The sequence below is a fragment of the Microcaecilia unicolor genome, chromosome 7 (assembly GCF_901765095.1).
Source record: "Microcaecilia unicolor chromosome 7, aMicUni1.1, whole genome shotgun sequence".
Taxonomy (NCBI): domain Eukaryota; kingdom Metazoa; phylum Chordata; class Amphibia; order Gymnophiona; family Siphonopidae; genus Microcaecilia; species Microcaecilia unicolor.
The window spans coordinates 160,151,743-160,174,486 of NC_044037.1; the positions used below are offsets into that span (position 1 = coordinate 160,151,743).

Sequence of the window (22,744 nt, forward strand, 5' to 3'; positions counted from 1 at the left end):
AACACAGCAAGGCTGGACAAGGCAGGACTTAGCTGGTAAAACAGCAAGGCTTGATGAGGCGGGACTTGACAACTCGGCAAGAAGACCTCATTGCGAAGACAAGGCAGGGGAGGATTGGAGTGGTTAGATTGCCCCTTCCAGATGACATTGGCGAAGAGCGTAGGAAATACTTTGGGCTGCTGGCCCTTTAAATCTGGCACTGTGGTGCATGTGCATGCCTATGGAGGGCTGGTTCCTGCCAGCGTCACGATGCTGGGGAGTGAGGCTGGAGAGAGTCTGGCTCAACGGAAGTGTTGCTGGCAGACAGGGGTGGTGAAGGCATCCTGCAGTGAGTCGAGGGATCACACTGATTGACCAAGCAGCTGGCATAAAGTTAACCAAACTAAGTTATCCATTTTATCTTTAAATGGCGTACTAAATAACAGGCTCGTGTAATTACTAAGAAAGGCTATGTAAACCAATCAGCATATCAAAGAGAGGTTGCATACCAATCGGTTTCATTCATATTTTCCCTCACAGAGCAGGTGAATTTAATGAAGGTTATCTAATTGAATAGGCATTCAAATGAAACCAAAACCCTCACGTCTACCTGTAAGTGCTATGTAACAGAAGAAGATGAAGAAGACGAAGACGAAGAAGAAGAAGAACAACAACAGTATTTTATTCTCTAAAGGCGCAATTCTTTACATGGACACTTTTATTTAGGTACCCTGAGGCTGCCTGTTAGGTGTCTATTCTATAAAGGAACCTAGTACCTAGATTCAGTTTTAGAATACAAGCAAAACCCTGTATTGGTGCACCTAACATTTAGGAGCTTGCAGTTACACCATCCATACAGCAGACATTAAGTGCAGATACCTAAATGTGGCAGGGAACATGCATAACTTACAGTATTCTGTAAGCTACACATGTACCTATGTGCTGTATATGGTCTGTTCAAAAGTACAACCTCCTTGCAAAAAGATGCTATGTAAGTTAAGCAGGTATTTGCAGAAAAGTGCTTAGTTGCCCTGCTAGTACCTACATGAGTATGTGTTCATATATACACATAAGTGATACTATTCTAAACACTGCATGTGTAAATGTGGGCATCTAGGTTACAGATTTGTCCTTTACGTCTCTGGGTCATATATGTTTTGGATCACACTGTATACCAATTCCAAACAAAAACACTACAGGCTATCTCATTTGTGGAATACTTTCTACCTCTCTCTCCTTTTGCCATTTTCTCTTTATTTAATAAATATCACATTTGAAAACTGAATTTAGGTAGCAAATTGATAACAAATGTAGAACTTACTGTTTGCTGCACTGAACCCATCGATTTCCTTCTTTCCCACAGTTTCCTTTCTCAGTGCCTTCGGTATTAAGCTTTTCATAACAGAATTTGTCAGAACTAGCAGCTTCTGATAAAAAGGGAAGGAAACGAGTCTAAGAGATAAAAATGCAACTTTCTTGAAAACTACAGATGGTATAAAGCATCTATTTTGTCTACATTACTTCCTAGTAAAATGATACATACCCTGGTTTATCTGTGGCTGTCCCTTCACTTTTTCACAACTATTGTTCCTCTGTGCTTATGCATGCTTTTTTGAACTCCATTACTTTTTTGGCCTTCATGTTAAGATGAAATAGTAGAATTACAATCTAACTGTCTAGAAATCACTTGGCAATCAATTTAACATTAATAACAGGTAAGAATAAGCAAATAAATCCCTACACCTCTATAAAAAAAAAAAACCAAACAAACAAGCAACCATTATCCTGGAATAATAATAATAATTTATTTATATTCCACATTATCTCCAAATTCTAAGTGGATAACGTATCACATACACAAGATAAAGAATTATTTGGGAATCCCCACTTTTTAACTTGTAATGATGATGCTATAATTGAAGGATATACAAAGCAGATTCAGTAAATGGTGCCCAAAGTTAGGCGCCATTAACATCTGCACTAAGCAACAATTCTATAAAGGTTATTTAGCGCTAAGCAATTTTTATAGAATAACGTTCAGTGTGGATTCCCATGCCCAACTTTGGGTGTGAAGAATGATGCCTACTGAAATTCCCATAATTGATGGTTAGAGCCTAATTGACTAATTAGTTTATGTGCGCATCTGGGATCTGTGTCCAGATTTGGGTGTCTAACTTTGAGCGACCTATTGAATCCTCGGGGACATACCAGAGCTGATGCTTTTACTTCTTGCACTGAACTCCCGTACTCCCTATACCTACATGGCCACCTGGATAATTCCTTCTCCATATCAGCTATATTTAGAAGAAGATAAATATGACAGCAGTGTATTAATTTTCCATCCATTGAATTATCTTCCTTCTTAATTCTCTCTGAACTGTCATCAGGAGACAGAAGCTTGGTTCATGACACAATACTTTGGAATTCCAGAAAAATATATGAACAGAAATAAAACAAAACAAAACAAAGAAAAGAAAATAAGATAATACCTTTTTTAACTTTATATTTATTAGATTTCAAATATCCATTAAGCAAAAATACAATCTTTCACTTGAAAAGAAACAAGGCATTTTACAAGAAATATAAAAATACAAAGAAAATAGGTCTGCAAAAACAAAATACAGATCCTAAAATAAAGATTATACTATATATTTAAGCCTCTTAGAGGCATATTTTCAAAGCACTTTGGGAGGCTAAGTTCCATGTTTCTATGGAACTTTGGGAGGCTAAGTGCTTTGAAAATAAGCCTCCAAGTCCTCAATACAAAAGAGAGCAGAAAACATACAGAAGTATATTATCACAAACTATTCCTAACCTAAAGAAAAGTGGAGCCAGAGTAACTACTTCTTTGCCCTACTTCAATAACCTTCCTTGTGTAGGCTAGAATAAGTTTATTTATTTGTTACATTTGAATCCCACATTTTCCCACCTATTTGCAGGCTCAATGTGGCTTACATAGTACCGTAAAGGCATTCTCCAATTCCGGTATGAACAAATACAGTAATGTTGTGGTAGAATAAGGTTCATTTGTACAGACACATTAGGGAATCGTAGAGAGGAAGAGTTATTATATGTCCATTACGAGCTTTGGTTTCGTTGTGTTGCAGGGTACAGGCATTTAAGTTGGGTCGGTGGGGTATGCCTTTTTGAACAGGTTAGTTTTTAATGATTTCCAGAAGTTTAGGTGATCATAAGTTGTTTTCACGGCTTTTGGTAATGCGTTCCATAGTTGTGTGCTTATGTAGGAAAAGCTGGATGCATAGGTTGATTTGTATTTGAGTCCTTTGCAGCTTGGGTAGTGGAGATTTAGGTATGTTCGTGTTGATCTTGTTGTGTTTCTGGTTGGTAGGTCTATGAGGTCTGTCATGTATCCCGGGGCTTCGCCATAGATAATTTTATGAACCAGGGTGTAGATTTTGAAAGCAATACGTTCTTTGATTGGGAGCCAGTGCAGTTTTTCTCGGAGGGGTTTGGAGCTTTCGAATCATGTTTTTCCAAATATAAGCCTGTCTGCTGTGTTTTGAACGGTCTGAAGTTTCTTTATAATTTGTTCTTTGCATCCTGCATAAATTCTGTTGCAGTAGTCTACATGGCTTAGTACTATTGATTGTATCAAGTTGCGAAATGTTTCCCTCAGGAAGAATGGTTTCATGCGTTTGAGTTTCCACATTGAGTGGAACATTTTCTTTGTTGTAGATTTCACTTGGTTCTCTAGTGTGAGGTTACGTTCGATTGTAACGCCAAGAATTTTCAGGCTGTCTGAGATAGGGAGGGTAAAATCTGGGGTGTTTATGTTTGTGGGTTTGTTCGTATTGTATTGGGATGAGAGGATGAGACAGTGTTTTTTTTCTGTGTTGAGTTTTAGTAGAAATGCGTTTGCCCATGAGTCCATGATATTCAAGCTGAGCTTGATTTTGTTGGTGATTTATGTCAGATCACGTTTGTAAGGAATGTATATTGTGACATCGTCTGCATAGATGAAAGGGTTAAGGCCTTGGTTGGATAAGGATTTGGCTAGTGGGGTCATCATTAGGTTGAAAAGGATCGGTGATAGTGGTGATCCTTGAGGTACTCCGCATTCTGCTTTCCACGGTGGTGATATGTTTGAGCTTGATTTCACTTGATATGTTCTAGTGGTTAGGAAACTCTTGATCCAACTAAGTATGTGTCCGCCAATCCCGAAGTAATCTAGGAGTCTTAGCAGTATTTTATGGTTTACCATGTCGAACGCACTGGACATGTCGAATTGGAGGAGAAGTATGCTTTTGCCTGTTGCTATTTCCTGCTTGAATTTGGCTAGGAAGGTAATTAGTACTGTTTCAGTGCTATGGAGGGGGCGAAATCCTGATTGTGATTCATGTAATATTGTGAATTTGTTCATATAATCAGTAAGTTGTTTGGTTATCATGCTTTCCATCAGTTTGACCACCAGTGGGATTGATGCTACTGGGCGGTAGTTAGTGATTTTGTTAGATTTTTTTCTTGGGATCTTTTGGTATTTGGGTGAGTAGGATGTTGCCATTTTCCTTAGGGAAGAGACCTTGTTGAAGCATGTAGTTTATGTGGGATGTAAGGTCTGCTATAAAGCAGGGGGGGGGGGGGGCGGCGGATTTTATTAAGTAGCTGGGGCAGGTATCCAATTTACAGTGAGAGTTGGAGAACCTATTAATTGCCTGGGTGACTGTTTCCGCAGTGAGGAGAGCAAAGTTTGACCAGGTTCGGTCCGCTGGGTATTCACCAGGGGTTGGGTCCAAGCCAGTGATGAAATTTTCGATATCGGTGTTGTCCTGAGGTAGCGTGTTACTTAGGTTTGCAATTTTTTCATTGAAGTATTTAGCAAGGTTGTCTGCAGATGGGATGTCTGTATTGATTGTGGTGACCAAGGTGATGTCTAGTAGTTTGTTCATGAGTTGGTATAATTTCTTTGTGTCTTTGTAATCTGGCCCTATTTTAGTTTTATAGTATGACCTTTTGGTCTGTCTTATTGCCTATTTGTATTTTCTTTGTATTTGTTTCCATGCGTTGAGTGTGTGTTCGTCTTTTATTTTTTTCCAAGCTCGTTCGAGTTTCCTGGATTGTGTTTTTATTTTTTTCAGTTCTTTGTTGAACCATGGTATCGAGTTATGCCTACGTGAGGTTCTTGTTTGTAAGGGTGCTATTTCGTCCAGTATGCTTCTGCATCTTTTATCCCATTCTGAGAGATAGTATATGGAGTCCGTTTGTGCTGTCCATTCGTTTTTGTATATCTGTTGCCAGAATGTTTCAGAGTCTATTTGGCCTCTTGTGTGTTCTTCTATACGGTGTGAACCATTTTTCTGCCATTTTAGGGATAGGTTTAGTTTGTAGTGGTTGGTCCATGGTGTTTCTGCCCATTTACTTTCTATTATTAGGTTCTGGTCTGTGGACAGATTGTGTGAGATGAGGTCGAGTGTGTGCCCTTTGACATGGGTTGATTGCATGTGTGGCCATTTAAGATCCCATGAGTGGAGGAATTCCTTGCATTCTCGTGCATTGGTAGAGTTTGGGTCTTCTAGGTGGAGGTTAATGTCTCCTAATACTAGTATATTGGAGTTGGTTACACAAGTGTTTGAAATGAAGTCCATGAAGTTGGTCTGGCCTTCGTTCCAATTACTTGGAGGTCTGTAAAACAAGACACAATTCACATGATCGTGTAGGGTTTTGTTGTGGATTCTGATTGAGGCAATTTCAAGTTCAGGTGTTATGGACTTGGCAGTGGTTTCGGTGGTTAAGTGGGACCAATAGATTAGTGCTATGCCTCCGCCTCTCTTTTCTTTTCTGGTCCAGTGTGTGATTTTGTATCCTGGAGGGCACAGGTCTAGGATTATAGGGTCCTTTTGGTCATGGATCAAAGTTTCAGTGAGGAACAGTAGGTCAAGGTTTTCTGACATGATCCAGTGTGTTAGTATTGCTGTTTTATTTACAGCAGATCTGGCATTGATGTAGCCCACTTGGTTTGTTTGGAATGGGTCTTCTGTATTTGGTGTTCAGTGGACTCTTGTTAGTTGTCGTTTCTTTGTAGAGGTGAGTTTGTTTGGGCCCTTCTTTCCCTTCTGTTGTGGTTGTTCACATGTAAGTGTTCTTCCTTTGTTTAGGTTGTTAACAGTTTGGTGAGGTGTGGTGTATTTGATCAATCTATGATGATTGTGTAGTATGGGTATGATGTTGTTTTCTGCAAGTGGGGTGGTTAGTGTTAAGTGGATCAGTGTTAGGAAATAGATTATTAGGAGTAGTTTGAGGGTATTCATTTATGGTATATATTTCCTGTGGTTACTGTTAAGACCATGTTGCCCCAATCTGCTCTCCTCAGAAGCCTGCCTTCTCCAGTTGATCAAATGCAGTGCAAAAGGCTCCTTCTCAGGCACGCCCATCCTGCTGAAGGTGTCTTCAGTTCATTAGCAATTATTCAGTTTTTACTTTGGTTTTTACTGTCAGGTCTTTCAAGCCTTGTCAGTTGTAAAGTCTCAATATCTTGAAATATAATAGGCACTTTACTCATGGTCTGGTGATCAGATGTGTTGCCCAGGGCACACAGACTCCACAACCCTGGAAGCTGTGTCTATGTTGGAGGTAGATACCAGAGGGGGGGGGGGGGGGGCAGCAGCCTCAGGCTGCCGCTACTGCTTTGCTCTGGCCCCTTGGAGCTGGAAATTTACCATCTAGAAAAGATTGAAGATGCTTTGGGTCAACCCACCCCCCTCCCACACACACATATTTTAAATTATTAATCTTCACCAAACATTTGACTGGAAAACAGAGAAATAAAGTCCCACCATTCTGTATCATCTAATATGGAGAGTAAGGAACTGCCTTACTCCGTTCCTGTGTCTCTCTAGAAATATTCGGAAAACACCAAATCTGCTGACCATATAACATTTCAGATCTATGCTGAAAATATAAAGTCATAAGTACATAAGTAGTGCCATACTGGGAAAGACCAAAGGTCCATCTAGCCCAGCATCCTGTCACCGACAGTGGCCAATCCAGGTCAAGGGCACCTGGCACGCTCCCCAAACGTAAAAACATTCCAGACAAGTTATACCTAAAAATGCGGAATTTTTCCAAGTCCATTTAATAGCGGTCTATGGACTTCTCCTTTAGGAATCTATCTAACCCCTTTTTAAACTCCGTCAAGCTAACCGCCCGTACCACGTTCTCCGGCAACGAATTCCAGAGTCTAATTACACGTTGGGTGAAGAAAAATTTTCTCCGATTCGTTTTAAATTTACCACACTGTAGCTTCAACTCATGCCCTCTAGTCCTAGTATTTTTGGATAGCGTGAACAGTCGCTTCACATCCACCCGATCCATTCCACTCATTATTTTATACACTTCTATCATATCTCCCCTCAGCCGTCTCTTCTCCAAGCTGAAAAGCCCTAGCCTTCTCAGCCTCTCTTCATAGGAAAGTCGTCCCATCCCCACTATCATTTTCGTCGCCCTTCGCTGTACCTTTTCCAATTCTACTATATCTTTTTTGAGATACGGAGACCAGTACTGAACACAATACTCCAGGTGCGGTCGCACCATGGAGCGATACAACGGCATTATAACATCCGCACACCTGGACTCCTTCAAAGGAAAAAGTCACAAGCAGAGTTGCACGTGTCCACATATTCTACTGATGTTTCCAGCAAATCTAAAAACAACCACTCAAAGTGGAGGTACACTCCGTCCCTACGAACGTCAGTAGAAGACCAAAGAGTAGGGAAGATTGACTCTTCTAGAAAAACACCAAAGGAGATGCTTGCTCAAAGAGAATCTTTATTTGAAAATCACCAGATGACTCGACACAGCTGCTAGTGTAGGTTGTACAATTGCAAATGGTACTTCCAAGACCACAATCAACTATAAGCAAATTGTATTTGTCCTAGGTATAGAGCAAATGCTTTCAGCATATATAATCACAAGCTCACTGGAGGGATAGCCTCTGATAGTAATTTAAGAATAACAACCAAATATTTTTCAACAAGTCTCTGGCTGTCATAACTAACATCTTAGGGAAGTTTAAGAATCTCAAATTATACTTCCTCATGTTATTTTCCAATTGTTCATATTTCCGATGTAACATCAAATTCTTCTCCAATTTATCCACTTTAGAAATTCTGGACTTAGCATTCTCTTCTAATATGGACACCTTATCAGCCAAAGTTGTCAAATCAGTCTCAACTTGTTTCAAATTTTTACTCACATTTCGGTCCAAACTAACAATAGCTCTCCAGATTGATTCCAAAGTCACTAGACCTGATAGCAAGTCTTGCACTGAACCACTGCCAAGAAAACTGGAAGATGCATTTCCTCCTGCGTCGTCCAGGCCAACAAACGCCAGCACTCCTGCTGTGTCTGGAACCTTCCACGGCATCCGACCAGCGCCTGTCCCCAGGGACTCTTGACGACATTTGGCCATAGCAGTTGCATTCAGATCACTCACTCTGAACTGGGGCAAAACACCCCCTTGCACTGGTGAGCTTGACACGGTGGAATTCTGGCAGGTGGGCTGAGCAAAACCATCTCCTCAAGGATTGGGAGACCTCTTTCTCCTGATCCGAGATGATACCTTTGTTATTGGACTAACTTAATACATTTTTTGATTAGCTTTGGAAGGCTATACAATCTTCTTCAGATCAGAAATGAGCAAACGATGACAAATATCAGAATATATATAGGAAACATAAAAGCATTCCAATGACAGTCTCATGGGGAAAGGTAGGAGTGGGGAGGGGGAGAGAAGGATGGATGATCAGAGGCTGACATAGCAGTATAAGTACATAAGTATTGCCATACTAGGTCAGACCAAAGGTCCAGCAAGCCCAGCATCCTGTTTCCAACAATGGCCAATCCAGGTTACAAATTCCTGGTAAGATCCCAAAAAAAGTACAAAACGTTTTATACTGCTTTTCCCAGAAATAAGCAGTGGATTTTCCCTAAGTCCATTTTAATAATAATTTTATGCTTTGTAATGTGATATGAAATCCAGGGGTCCTTTTACTAAGGTGCGTTGAGGCAGACGCAGCTTTAAATTTGATAAGCGCTATTTTGCAGCCCTGCTGGCTGGGTGCCGTACGATAGGATCATGGCACAACAGTACAGGAGTTTTTAGAATTGCACACTCGCACCACATGTTCTGTGGGATTTGGATTTGTTGTTAATATCTGCTCATGTATGTATATATAATTCTTGCCATTCCAGGTTTAATCACAGTGAGGGCTCTTGAAAAAGCCTGAGCGAAACAGGCCCATCAGGACCTCACAGTTTCGGAGACTGATTGACCAGCAGAAACGGAACAGTTCAGATAAGTTTTTTTCGTTTCACATATTAATCAGTCCAGAAAAGAGTGGATGATTTAACATTGTTGAGATTTTTTTTTTTTTTTTTACCAAATGATTACTTTTTAACTGTGAGCTTCAAGTGATTTTCAGCTAAGCAGCATTCTGGTTGAAAGAACCGTGTTGAGCCACAGAAGTATGAGGTTTTTCCTCTCACTTATATAGATTAAAAGAGAGCAATTTTGCTTTTATGAGATCAGAATGATTCTTCAGTGTGCATATACGATTCACAGTGGGTTCAATTTACATTGGCACCAGATTAACCACCACAGTGCTAACCAGCGTGACACCTCTCTAGGACAACATTTTGCCAGACCAGAGCACTTCATTAATGACTTTAGGGTGAGAATACTAAAAGGAAATTTAAAAACCATCCAGGAACATAAAACCTTTGAAATTCACAGTGGGTTTTGTTTCCTAACAGATTTGAAGAGTGAATCAGATCTATTGTAGTTTACGCCAATGTAAATTGAGCCTAGTCTTAAGCATTTGGGCTCTCTCTCCAACATATCCTTCTTCACATTTTTTGCATTGAATAATGTACATTACGTTTGAAGATAAGCACATATAGGATCCTCTTATGCTCAATGTTTTCCCCATTTGCATGACTATGAGGTCCTGTGATATAGGCTGGCACAGTTTGCAACTTGGCATATTGTAGGGACTTGTACGATTCTCTTTTTCAGTATCTCCTGGGAGCTTGCTTTTCACTAATGTTTATTTTAGATTAGGTGGTTATCAGAAAGCCAGCATAGGTGGAGCTGGGAATATCTTTCAGTAATTCATCCTCCTGGAGTAGTGACTGTAGATCTTTTATGATTCTTCTCAGTTTTTTCAGCCTGTGAATTGTATGTCTCTACAAGAGGTACTCTTTCTGTGGTTTTCTTTTCTTTGTGTTGCAGTAGGTTTTCCCTGGGTGTTTTGAGGGAAGAGGCAATCTTCTAGGAGATTATTTTGGGTTGTATCTTTCTGGTTTGATGGATTCAGTCAGACTTTCAACGCATTTACTGTATCTGTCTCTTGGGTCAGAGCAAATGTGGTAGTATTACATGGTTTTGCTGTGTATAATGGATTGTTTTGTATGTGAAGGGTGAAAGTTAGAATTATGGAGGTAGCTGCATCTGTCATTCAGTTTCTTTTATATAGATATTTCTATATAGCCATTGTTGATAGTGTCTGTAGTGTCTAGAAGATTGACTTTTTCTGTGGAATATTCAATTTTAAGTTTGATTGAAGGATGGTATGCATTGAAAGAACTGTAAAATTGTTTGGGAGTCTCTTCTCCCTCAGTCCAAATCATACAAATGTCATCAAAATATGTCTAGTATTTTAGGAATTTAGTCTGAAATGTACTCAAAAATGTCTCCCCCAGTTCTGCCATAAAAAGGTTTGCATACTGTGCCATCCTGGAGCACATAGTAGTGCCCATGATTTGCAGATAGAAATTATTGAAACGGAAATAGTTGTGAGTTAGAATACATTTGATTAATTTTGTCATAGTTTCCAGTGTGGATTGGTGGTCCAGGGTGGATGCTTTTAGGAATTTATCCCATGTAGCTATGCCAACTGCATGGAGAATGTTGTTATATAAAGATTCTACATCCATTGTGACCAGAAAAGCATCTGGTGGTAGCTGCTTGATATTTTCCAATTTGTTCAGAAATTCTGTGGAGTCCTATATGAAGCAGTTTGTCGTATGCATTAAGGGTTTAAAAACCCACTCTATAAGTCCAGATATTTCCTATGTGAGTTTGCCAATACCAGATATGAGTAGTTTGACAGGGTTCCCAAGTTTATGGATTTTAGGTACCATGTAAAATGTGCCCACAGAAGGGTGGTTTGGAATGAATTTCTTTAGATGGTGGACTGGTGTAACTCCCTTCCCAGAGATCTGAGAAGCATGAACCAATACTTGATCTTAAAGCCTACCTCATAAAAAAAGTTTTTCCTATCTACAGTACCTAACAACTGAGCTAAAAGAGTTCCAGCTCCTACCCTCAACACACATCTACTCTCCCTGACATAACACTTCTGATGTTAACTAAAAAAAAAAAAATCACTTTAACTTTTGTAAGCCGAGGAAGGGCATTTTCAAAAGGTCGTCCAAGTATGAATTAGGATGCCCTCGCAAAGTCGGCCAGTTACCTTTCCAGGCTCTGTCTTATCTGTGTCCATGTTCTAATAGACACAGTCCTAGGAGGCAGGTGGTGGTGGTGCATAAACAGCCTGCGCCGGTGCCTCAGGCACAGCTGCACTTTCTTAGTGGCTGCTTGGCAGCTTTCAGTCATTGCCATAGTTCTTGTCTGTGTAGCCTAGCTTTGTGTCCTGTCTATGTCTTGTTTGGTTCCCTGTTCACCTTGGGCTTCTGGCCTACCCTGGTTAGTCAAGCTTATCTTAAAGTCCTTTACCCTGTATAGTATCCGATCTTCCTCTGTTTGTGGCTGGTTGTCTTCAGCTTCAGTTCCCCTCCTGCTTGTGTCTGCCCTGCTTGCTTTCAGTTTCCTTCCAGCCAAGCCTGTTTGGAAATCCTGAATCCTGATTCTTATCCTGAACCCTGTTTTGGCCAAGCTTGTTTAAGAATCTTTTCTAGTGTGAGTTTCTTGGTGTTCCAGCCTGCTTGCTCCAGTACCAGCTTTTTTCCTCTAAATCCTGCTGGCTGTCTGCCCCCAGGGGCTCAACCTCTAGGGAACGGCAGTCAAGTGTAGGCGAAGCCTAGTTCCAGTCCAGTGTGTTCCGGCTTGCTTATCTGCGTCTGCAGTCCCTGCCTTGATGGTGTGCTAGCCCAGTGCTGGTTGGGGGGTTTTGCCTGCCGCTGCCGCTCCTCGGCAGTGGTCCTAGGGCTCACGAATCCAGGTTTAGCCTTGAGAGTACTGACAGCAGCCAGCCTTGACCCCTGGAATTGCCTAGATTTTCCTGGTCCTCTTACCTGGCAATGTTGTTTGCACTTTTTTGGGCCTCTTCAGTAACATCATTGGTATCTGGTCCTGCTTGCCTGCTGTTGGCTTCCATTACAGTACTTCCTACTACCTATGCTGGGAAACCCACGATGTGGGAGCCTCGTCCGACTGCAACCCGATTCATCCCTGGACCTCTTTCAAAGAACCTTGCACCAACTCTGGGCTACTTCTAGCCTTTCTTACACTCCACAGCTCCTGCTACCCTTCTAGTGAATCTCTGGACAGCTTTGATCCTGGGCTAGGGGTGACTTGCCTGCTGCCAGTTGGGGCCTATTTAGTCTCCAAGTAAGACAGCGTAAATTTGGCTGCAAACCATCCATGGGCTCACCCTCTCCACCTCATGACAGACTGCAAAGGCTATGAGCTTGGGCAAGTCACCCAGTTACTCCAGCAACTTTCTGGTTTCTTTCAGGACCTGACCACCTGCATGGACCACCTGCAGAGGTCAATGGAACCTTAGGCTTTGACTCCTCCAGCACCAAACTCAGCTATACCTTCTGCCAGATCAGTCATGGTAGCTGCCTCTCTGTCATCAGGCTCTGCCTAGTGGTCCCTTCACAATACAACAGGAACCCCAAAACCTGTAGATGTTTCATCAATCAATGTTTGATAATATTTGAGCTTCAAGCAAGGGTCCTATCTTCAGATAGGGCCCTCATGGCTTGTATCATTTCTCTGCTGTCTGGTCAAGCCCTTGCATGGGCAGGTGGAAATTTTATCAATGAAGCTCTCATCCAACATTATAAAATTCCTACCAAAACCATTCTGGTCTCCTCTGTGTATGGAAGCATTCAAGGGAATCTTAAAGCTAGGACTGTATACATATGCCTAAGAACAGGGGCCCTCCACAGGGAGGCCATTACCTTGTAAGTCCTCCAGATGTCCGTAAATCTAATTATTTTGGGATTACCTTGGCTAGAGAAGCATAATCTGGTAATAGACTGGGATAACGGTGAAATCGCCGCCTGGAGTAACCCTTGCAACTGATTTTGTTTGGATTCTGTAACACCAGTCATTACCCTAGCCACTGCTGACATGAGTATTCCTGATGGCTTGCATCGGGCTCGTAAGGCCTTTGTCGACGTATTCTCTAAAAAGCAAATGGAGACACTTCTCCCTCACTGGGAATACCCCATTGATCTCCTGCCAGGTCTACTTCCCCAGCAGATGCCGGCTTCTTCTTTGTGGGAAAGAAAGATGGTACTCTGCACCCCTGTATTGATTAGAGGGTTGAACGACATTGCTGTAAAAAAAATAAGTATCCACTTCCCTTGATATCCAAGCTTCTTGAGCGTCCTCAAAGACACCAAATTGGACCTCAGGGGAGCTTACAACCTGGTTCGCATCTGCGAGGGAGACGGATGGAAGATGGCTTTTAAACATGAGAAATGGACCTTATGAATATCTGGTTATGCCTTTCGGGCTACAAAACACAGAAATCCAGAATGAATCGATACAACTTATTTCAATGGATGTAGTATCATTATACACAAAAATTCCTCATGGTAAGGCCATGGAAATAGTTAATCGGCAATTGAATCAAATGGATCTATCATCAAATAAGATCGAGCTATTAAACAAGATGGCAAGAATAATCATAACAAAACATTTATTCCGATTTGAAGAGCAACACTACAGACCCATGGGATAGCAATGGGGGCAACAGTAGCACCCACTATAGTCTGCCTATATATGGCAAATTTTGAGGACTGCTATATCCAGAAGTGTAAATTTTGGCCCTACATTAAAATATGGAAAAGGTTCATTGATGATGTGTTCTTGGTATGGACGGGGAACCATAAAAAATTAAAGGAATTTCTGGAATACATCTTAATTGTGATAAAAATATCAGATTTGAATCTATAATGGGTGGGACATCTATCAACTATCTGGATATAACCATCACCTACAAGTGGGATAAATTTGAAACAACAATATTCTGAAAACTGACTGACACCAATACAGAATTGCATTTTAAAAGTTTTCATCCATACATGACAAAAGCTGGTATCCCAACAGGACAATTTCTGAGAATAAGAAAATTATGCAGCACTGAGGACAATTTCAAAGCACAGGCAGCGAAACTATCTGAACGTTTCAGAACCAGAGGATATCCCACAAGAATAATCAGAAAAGCACATAAAAGAGCAGCCATTACACACCAACAGTGGCTATTACAATCAACTAAAACAGAAAAAGAACATCGTGGAATGTTTACCTGTGTGTTACCACACTCAACCCAAACGGGGCAAGTGAAAAACATAATCAGGAAACACTGGCCAATATTATCGTTACTGGATTTCAAAGAAAGCCCAATGTTTGCATACACAAGAGCTAGGAATGTAGGAGAAATGTTGAAATATCGTACAGGGAGTGAAAGAGATCAGATAAAACATGGAGGAGGAGGACATACGCCGTGCTTGAAATGTGTATATTGCAAATATGTGTGGCAAATGACATCAGTAACACACCCAAGAACAGGGAAAACATACTGGCTAACCATTGAGACTGATTGTGATTCTACCCAGGTAGTGTACAGCATCGTATGCCCATGCCAAAAATGGTACATAGGGTACACGATCAGAAAAATTAAACAAAGAATAGCAGAACACATCAGCAACCTTTGGGTAAAAAAGAGGGAAGCCCCGCTAGTAGAACATTGGGAAACTATGAGGCATGATTTACAAGATTCAAAATATACAACATTAACGCAAATAAAAGTGCCCCATGGTAGAGCTATAGCCCGCTTATTGAGACGAAGAGAACAAAGATTGATTTTTCAATGGAATAGGGTAACACCACATGGTCTGAACCGCGAAATAGAATGGTTTCAAATTTAAAAGGAAGTGACGTCAGAGGGAATTCATATCAAAGCTAGAGTGCATATGCGGGTGTTTTTTGGAAGAAACACTTGAGTAGGAGCATGATTCCACACCAGGTATGCTATGGATATAGATGCAAATAACAGAACATGTATGAATCAAAAGGAGGCTTTAGGAAAAAATAAAGACAGTAAGGAATATAGAACTGATGTGATAAAAACACAGATAAGAGTGAAGTAGTGACCACTTTAATGGATGTTTTTGTTCTAGATGAAAAAGTTCTCCTGAGGACGCAAGAAAATTGCGAAACACAGCTAGTGTCGATAACTAAGTGGAAATGATGGAAAACTAAGAATGAATGGGAAGATATAGAGGAGTCACAACTGCACGAATATCGGGACTAGTTACTCTGGAAGGACGCCACATCATAGCTGATAAGGAAGAAGAACCCTGCCATAAGTTAAGTACAGCACGATTTAAAGGCAAATAAAAGAAAAATAAGGACAGTGAACACAAGAATATGTTCATGTGAGTCAAAGAGATGGTAGGCAGGGAGGGCTAAAGTGCAATGATATTGGGATAAATGTATTACCAAGAGTAATTTCCGCCAGAGTAATATGTAAGCACTGAGCACTGTTTATATATATATATATATAAATTTTATATTTACAACATTTAATGTTAAATTACATTATAAGAGTGAAATTCACAGCAGAAGAAAAAAATAACGGTTTCGGATAGAGCAGTTAAAATTTAATGCCAAGAAGTGCAGAGTGATGCATTTGGGGTGCAGAAACCCAAAAGAGAGATACTGAATAGGAGGGGAGAGATCAGCAAGCTCCACTCAGGAGAGAGACCTTGGGGTGTTGGTGTCGGAGGATATGAAGGTGAAGAAACAATGTGACAAGGTGACGGCCATGGCTAGAAGGATGCTAGGCTGCATAGAGAGGGGTATAACCAGCAGAAGAAAGGAGGTGTTGATGCTCCTCTACAAGTCGTTGGTGAGGCCCCACTTGGAGTATTGTGTTCAATTTGGAGGCAGTATCTGGCTAAAGATGTAAAAAGACTGGAAGCGGTGCTAAGAAAAGCTATGAAAATGGTATGGGATTTCTGTTGCAAACCGTACGAGGACAGACTTGACGACCTGAACATGTATACCTTGGAGGAAAGGAGAAACAGGGGTGACCATGTTACAGACGTTCAAATATTTGAAAGGTATTAATCCGCATACGAACCTTTTCCGGAGATGGGAAGGTGGTAGAACTAGAGGACATGAATTGAGGTTGCAGGGGGGGAAGACTCAGGAGTAATGTTAGGAAGTATTTTTTCACGGAGAGGGTGGTGGATACGTGGAATGCCCTCCCGCGGGAGGTGGTGGAGATGAAAATGGTAATGGAATTCAAACATGCGTGGGATAAACACAAAGGTATCCTGTTTAGAAGGAATGGATCTATGGAATATTAGCGGACATTGGGTGGCGACGCCGGTATCTGGAGATTAAAACTGGTGCAGCGTGGACTTCTACAGTCTGTGCCCGGAGAAAGGCAGGGACAAATCAAACTCGGATATACATATAAAGTATTACATACCATGTAAAATGAGTTTATCTTGTTGGGCAGACTGGATGGACCATTCAGGTCTTTATCTGCTATCATTTACTATGTTACTATCACGCTTATTTTCGAAAGAGAAGGACGCTCATCTTTCGACACAAATCAGGAGATGGGCGTCCTTTTCCGGCATAATCGAAAGCCAATTTTTTGACACCCTTGACTGCTTTCCATCGTGGAGACGACCAAAGTTCATGGGGGCGTGTCGGCAGGGTAGCGAAGGCGGGACTGGGGCGTGGTTAGCAGATGGTTGCCCTCAGCGGATAATAGAAAAAAGAAGGACATCCCTGACGAGCACTTGGCCGACTTTACTTAGTCCATTTTTTTTCACGACCAAGCCTCAAAAAGGTGCCTGAACTGACCAGATGACCACCAGAGGGAATCGGGGATCACCTCCCCTTACTCCCCCAGTGGTCACTAACCCCCTCCCACCATAAAAAACAAGTTTAAAAATACTTTTTTGCTAGCCTCTATGCCAGCCTCAAATCCATCGCACCAGTATACATGTCCCTGGAGCAGTTGTAGTGGGTGTAGTGTACTTCAGGCAGGCGGACCTGGGAGGGGGGCTTGGGGGGCTCAGCTCCCAAGGTAAGGGAGCTATGCACCTGGGAGCAATTTATGAAGTCCACTGCAGTGCCCCCTAGGGTGCTCGGTTAGTGTCCTGGCATGTGAGGGGGACCAGTGCACTACAAATGCTGGCTCCTCCCATAACCAAAGGGCTTGGATTTGTACGTTTTTGAGATAGACGTCTTTGGTTTCCATTATCGTCGAAAACCGAGGACGACCATCTCTAAGGTCGACCTAAATGTCAAGATTTGGGCATCCCCGACCGTATTATCGAAACAAAAGATGGATGTCCATCTTGTTTCGATAATACGTGTTGCCCCGCCCCTTTACGGCACCGTCCTTATAGTTGGGCGCCCTTAGAAATGGTCGTCCCCGTTCGAAAATGCCCCTCCACGTTATCTATTCTCATAGAGGACCATACTATAACTCTCCAATTCCCTCATCATCATGCCTAAGGACTCCTGAGGTCTAGTAAGAGTAAATAAAATATCGTCCACATACAAGCTTAATTAAGTGCCAGGGGAAGCTATCTAGGTTTATTATTTAGGCAGGGAGAAGTCCTTGGGTGGTGACAGATATCAGGTGGCACAGCTGCGTGCTTTACTGGAGTGGCAAGTGCAGGATTGTAAGCAATGGATGGAACTTGAGCAGGGAGACTTGATGGATACCTCACTATTGCATTTACAATGGCTTCCTGGGGGAATGGTGGATCGGAGAGGGTCCCCATCAGCTTCTTACTTTAAAGATTTGGGAGTGAACTAGGCATGGCTGATGGAAGGAAGAAATATTCTTGGTATATCCTCCTACGTTTCAATCCGAAGTTTAATCCAGGGAGGGATCAGGATATCTTTTGGACATGGGAGAGGAAGGGGTTAGTGTGTGTGGGGCAGTTATGTGGTGATAGTAGGGGAGGGGTTAAGGGGAAAGGGAATGGGACCTGATATATCGCCTTTCTGTAGTTACAATCAAAGCAGTTTACACACTATATATGGGTACTTATTTTGTACCTGGGGCAATGGAGGGTTAAATGACTTGCCCAGAGTCACAAGGAGCTACAGTGGAAACTGAACCCAGATCCCCAGGATCAAAGTCTGATGCACTAATCACTAGGCTACTCCTCCACTCCGCATTTTGGAGAATTGCAATGCAAATATAGTTTGCAGCCAAGAGACCTGTTCCCCTATCTGCAGGTCAAACATTATATACTGCCCAATGAATTGTTTTTAGAATTGAAGCAGGGTAAGACAGCCTTTGAGAAACTGCTGGATCCTAGGCTGCAGTAAGGAGCTATATCCCAAATTTATCAGTGCTTAAATTCTAGAAGAGGAGTGCGCCTGAAGAATATGCGATCGTGGGAGGCTGATGTGGGAAGGGAACATTCGGGAAGTGAGTAGGAGAGAGTTTGCAGAGGAGATGAGCGTTGGGGTTGGCCACTTCTATTGTGGAGAATGGGTATAAGGTAATGCTTAGAAGGTATGCTACACAGGTATTGTTGCAGGAGGGTTTGCGGATTGGGGAGGGTGAGTGTTGGAAGAACTGTGGTGCAAGAGAAACGTATAAGCATATCTGGTGGGAATGTGGGGTTGTTCAATATTATTGGTCACATATGTTTCAATGGTTATCACAACTCTGTTGGAAACAGATTGCTCCATCCCTGGAGATTGCTCTGCTTAATATGCCAAAACCAGGACTGGATGAGGGGAAGGACTGGTTGGTCCAGTTGGGCTTAGTGGTCACCTGTATGGTGCTAGCCTCTCACTGGAGGCTGACTTCTTGGAGCGGCAGCAGGTGGTGTTGAAACTGGATGGGTGGTAATACATATCATACCACCCATCCAGTTTCAACACCACCTGCTGCCGCTCCAAGAAGTCAGTAGCCTCCAGTGAGAGGCTAGCACCATACAGGTGACCACTAAGCCCAACTGGACCAACCAGTCCTTCCCCTCATCCAGTCCTGGTTTTGGCATATTAAGCAGAGCAATCTCCAGGGATGGAGCAATCTGTTTCCAACAGAGTTGTGATACATACTTATACATAAGTTTACAACTATTAAATATAACAAGGTTTGTACTTCTGAAAAATTCTGGAGAGGGCTTCAATTCTGGAAAGGCATACTTGGGAGTATGGGAAAGAGGTGTCCGGCGATAGACCCTGAAGGTATGTTCTTGCTATGTTGTTGTTGGGGGAGGAGGGAAGGGATGGGGGGATGTTCTTGTTTTTTTGCACTGTTTGGGAGGTTGGGTACACATGTACTTGTCATGTGTATTGTTCTTGATTTCAGGATGTGCTGCTCTGGATATTGTATTGCATTATTGAAACGTTAATAAAATAAGTTTAAAAAATAAATAAATACAGATGTCCATCTTTTTGGACATGGATATCCCTTCCCCTTCTGCAATTGGATTTGGATGCCCATCTTTTGGCTCCTCCCTAGTTCTGTCCAAAACTTGCCCAGACCACACCTCCATGCCATATGGATGTACTGCAATTTTAGATGTCTATATCCTGGCTTTATAAAATTGGAATTGAAACATCCATGTAGTATTGACATCTAAATGCAGGTTTTCAGACATCCAAAACAGGAATACAGCTTCTAAAATAACCACCACAGTGTCTACATTGGCTTACCCCAGAGTTTGCAAAAATTCAGAAGTTTCTTTCTTAATCTGGGGTCCTAAACTTAGGATGTGAAAACCCAACCTCTGACTAGCTCTTCCCTGAAAAATTCAGTTTTAGCTGGGGTTACTACTTATGAGGTCTATTTTTCAGGAGTTCTAACCATTTCACAGTTTATTAGGGCAGTGCTTCCCAAACACGGTGCCATGCCACACTGGACATGCTTAGGTGTGCCAAGTGCCCATACCAGCACCTTTTAGGGTATAGAAAATACTCTTCGTACAGTTATGAGAAGGGGGACTTTGCTTTCTACCACATTTTTAATTAACAATGTTTTCTTATTGGGATTTGAACAAAAAAGATTATTCAGATGGTGACTCTTGAAAACGTTACCAGCAGCCAACATTTTAACCAAAGAAATCTTCTAGCCTCCATATCAAAGGCATAGGCGCCCGGTATAAAAGGTTTGGGGAGGCTAAGCCTCCCCAGCCGCAAGCCCCAAGCATCTCTCTCTCTCTCATCCCCCCACCCCCCGATGCAGCGTCTATCTCTCTCACTCCTTCCCTGCAGTCCCTCTAATTTAATCAGATCGCTGCTACTGACAGGCTCTCTCTCATCCCCCCACCCCCCGATGCAGCATCTATCCCTCTCACTCCCTCCCTGGCCGTGGTCCCTCTAATTTGATTTAGATCGCCCATCGCTGCCGGTAGCAGCACGCCAACATCGAACTACAGCTTGCTTCTGGGCTTCAGCCTGACGGCATGACGTGCCCAGCCCCGCCTCCTCTGACCAAACTTTCTGCTTCCGCGAGGCCTGGACACATCATAAGGAAGGCTGGTCAGAGGCGGGGCTGGGCACGTCATGCCGTCAGGCTGAAGCCAGCTGCAGTTTGATGTTGGCATGCTGCTACTGGCAGCGATGGGCGATCTAAATCAAATTAGAGGGACCACGGCCAGGGAGGGAGAGGGATACACGCTGCATTGGGGGTGGGGGGATGAGAGAGAGCCTGTCAGTAGCGGCAATCTGATTAAATTAGAGGGACTGCAGGGAGGGAGCAAGAGGGATAAATGCTGCATTCGGGGGGGGGGGGAACGAGGGAGAGGGATAGACATTGCATTCGAGAGGGAAAGGGAGAGGGATATATACTGCAATGGGGGGAGAAACAAGGGAGAATTGCTGGACATGGGTGGATGGAGGGGAGGGCAGGGGAGAGAGGAGAATTGCTGGAGATGGATGGCGGAGAGGGCAGGAGAGAATGGAGAGTTGATGGACATGGATGGATGGAGGGGAGGGCAGGGAAGAGAGGAGACTTGCTGGACATGGATGGATGAATGGGGGTAGGGGAGAGAGGAAATTTGCTGGATATGGGTGGATGGAGGAGAGGGCAGGGGAGGATGTAGAGTTCCTGGACAAGGATGGAGGGGAGGGGAGGGCAGGGCAGGGGAGAGAGGAGAATTGCTGGACATGGATGGATGGAGGAGAGGTCAGGGGAGAATGGATAGTTGCTGGACAAGGATGGATGGAGGGCAGGGGAGAGAGAGGAGAATTGCTGGACATGGATGGATGGAGGGGGCAGGGAAGAGAGGAAATTTGCTGGATATGGATGGATGGAAGAGAGGGCAGGGGAGAATGGAGAGTTGCTGGACATGGATGGAATGGAGGGCAGGGAAGAAAGGAGAAATGTTGGACAAGGATGGAAGGAAGGAAAGACAAAGGAAAGATGCACACGGATGGAGTGGAAGGGAGAGAGGAGAAATGCTGGACATGGATGGAGGGGAAACTGCTGAATTTAAGGGCTGGATTGGAACACTGAGGGCAGATGTTGAAACTGGAGAAAGGATAGGGACAGGGCTACAGATGGTAGTCAGGACGCATAAGGGGACAGAAGAATGGTGGACATGGTGAGAGAAAAAATATCATAAGTACATAAGCATAAGTACATAAGCACCGTCATCCCAGTCATCCAAGGGTCCATCAAGTCCAGCATTCTGTCTCCGACAGCGGCCAATCCAGGTTTCAAGAACCCGGCAACCCCCCCCCCCCCCCCCCCACAAAAAAAAATTAATAATGTTCAATGGACTTTTCCCTCAGGAATCTGTCCAAACCCCCTTTAAATTCCGTAAGGCCAGCTGCTGTCACTACATTCTCCGGCAACGAGTTCCAGAGTCTAACTACACGCTGAGTAAAGAAAATGGAAAGAAGACACTGCATAAAACAGAAGACACTGGGACCAAAGCTAATAGAAAAACTAAATGCTCAGACAGCAAAGGTAGAAAACATTTTTTTAATTCAGAATTTATTAATTGGAATATGTCAGCTCTTGGAAATGTGCATCTGTGATATTTTGCATGTAAGTTTCAATTTTTCTAGTATTGCTGCATGCTGAGTATGACTTCTTGAGGTAACTTTCCAGTTCAGTATTTTGCCTTCATATCTGTTGTGTCATGTGTTTTTCATGTGTGATCAAGATGCAGTATTCTGCTAGCGTGTAGTATTTGGCGCCCTTTTTGTTTTTGTTTCACTAGGTTGTGTACTGGTGTTTTAGAGCCAGGTGTAATTATAGTGCTGCCTTTCCACGCACAAGGTTATAGCTCGTCCTGTCCTTGGAATTAGTGCTGTTATGGTTTGGTAAGGTTATGAGTGTGTTTTTGCACAAGTTTGTGTATAGTGTTTTTTTTTTTAAATTACATTTGTACCCCACGCTTTCCCACTCATGGCAGGCTCAATGCAGCTTACATATTACATACAAGTACTTATTTGTACCTGGGGCAATGGAGGGTTAAGTGACTTGCCCAGTCACAAGGAGCTGCCTGTGCCTGCAGTGGGAATCGAACCCAGTTACCTAGAACC

At 42.7% G+C, this 22,744-nt stretch overlaps 1 protein-coding gene across 1 annotated transcript in view; it reads right to left on the reverse strand.

Moving 5' to 3' along the window:
- The window catches only part of ADAM23 (ADAM metallopeptidase domain 23), a 1,183,145-nt gene that overhangs the window by 286,639 nt on the left and 873,762 nt on the right, over positions 1 to 22,744 (reverse strand). Inside the window, exon 22 of the mRNA XM_030210005.1 lies at positions 1,301 to 1,406. Coding sequence (XP_030065865.1) covers positions 1,301 to 1,406 — 106 coding nt within the window. The remainder of the gene's footprint in view (positions 1 to 1,300; positions 1,407 to 22,744) is intronic.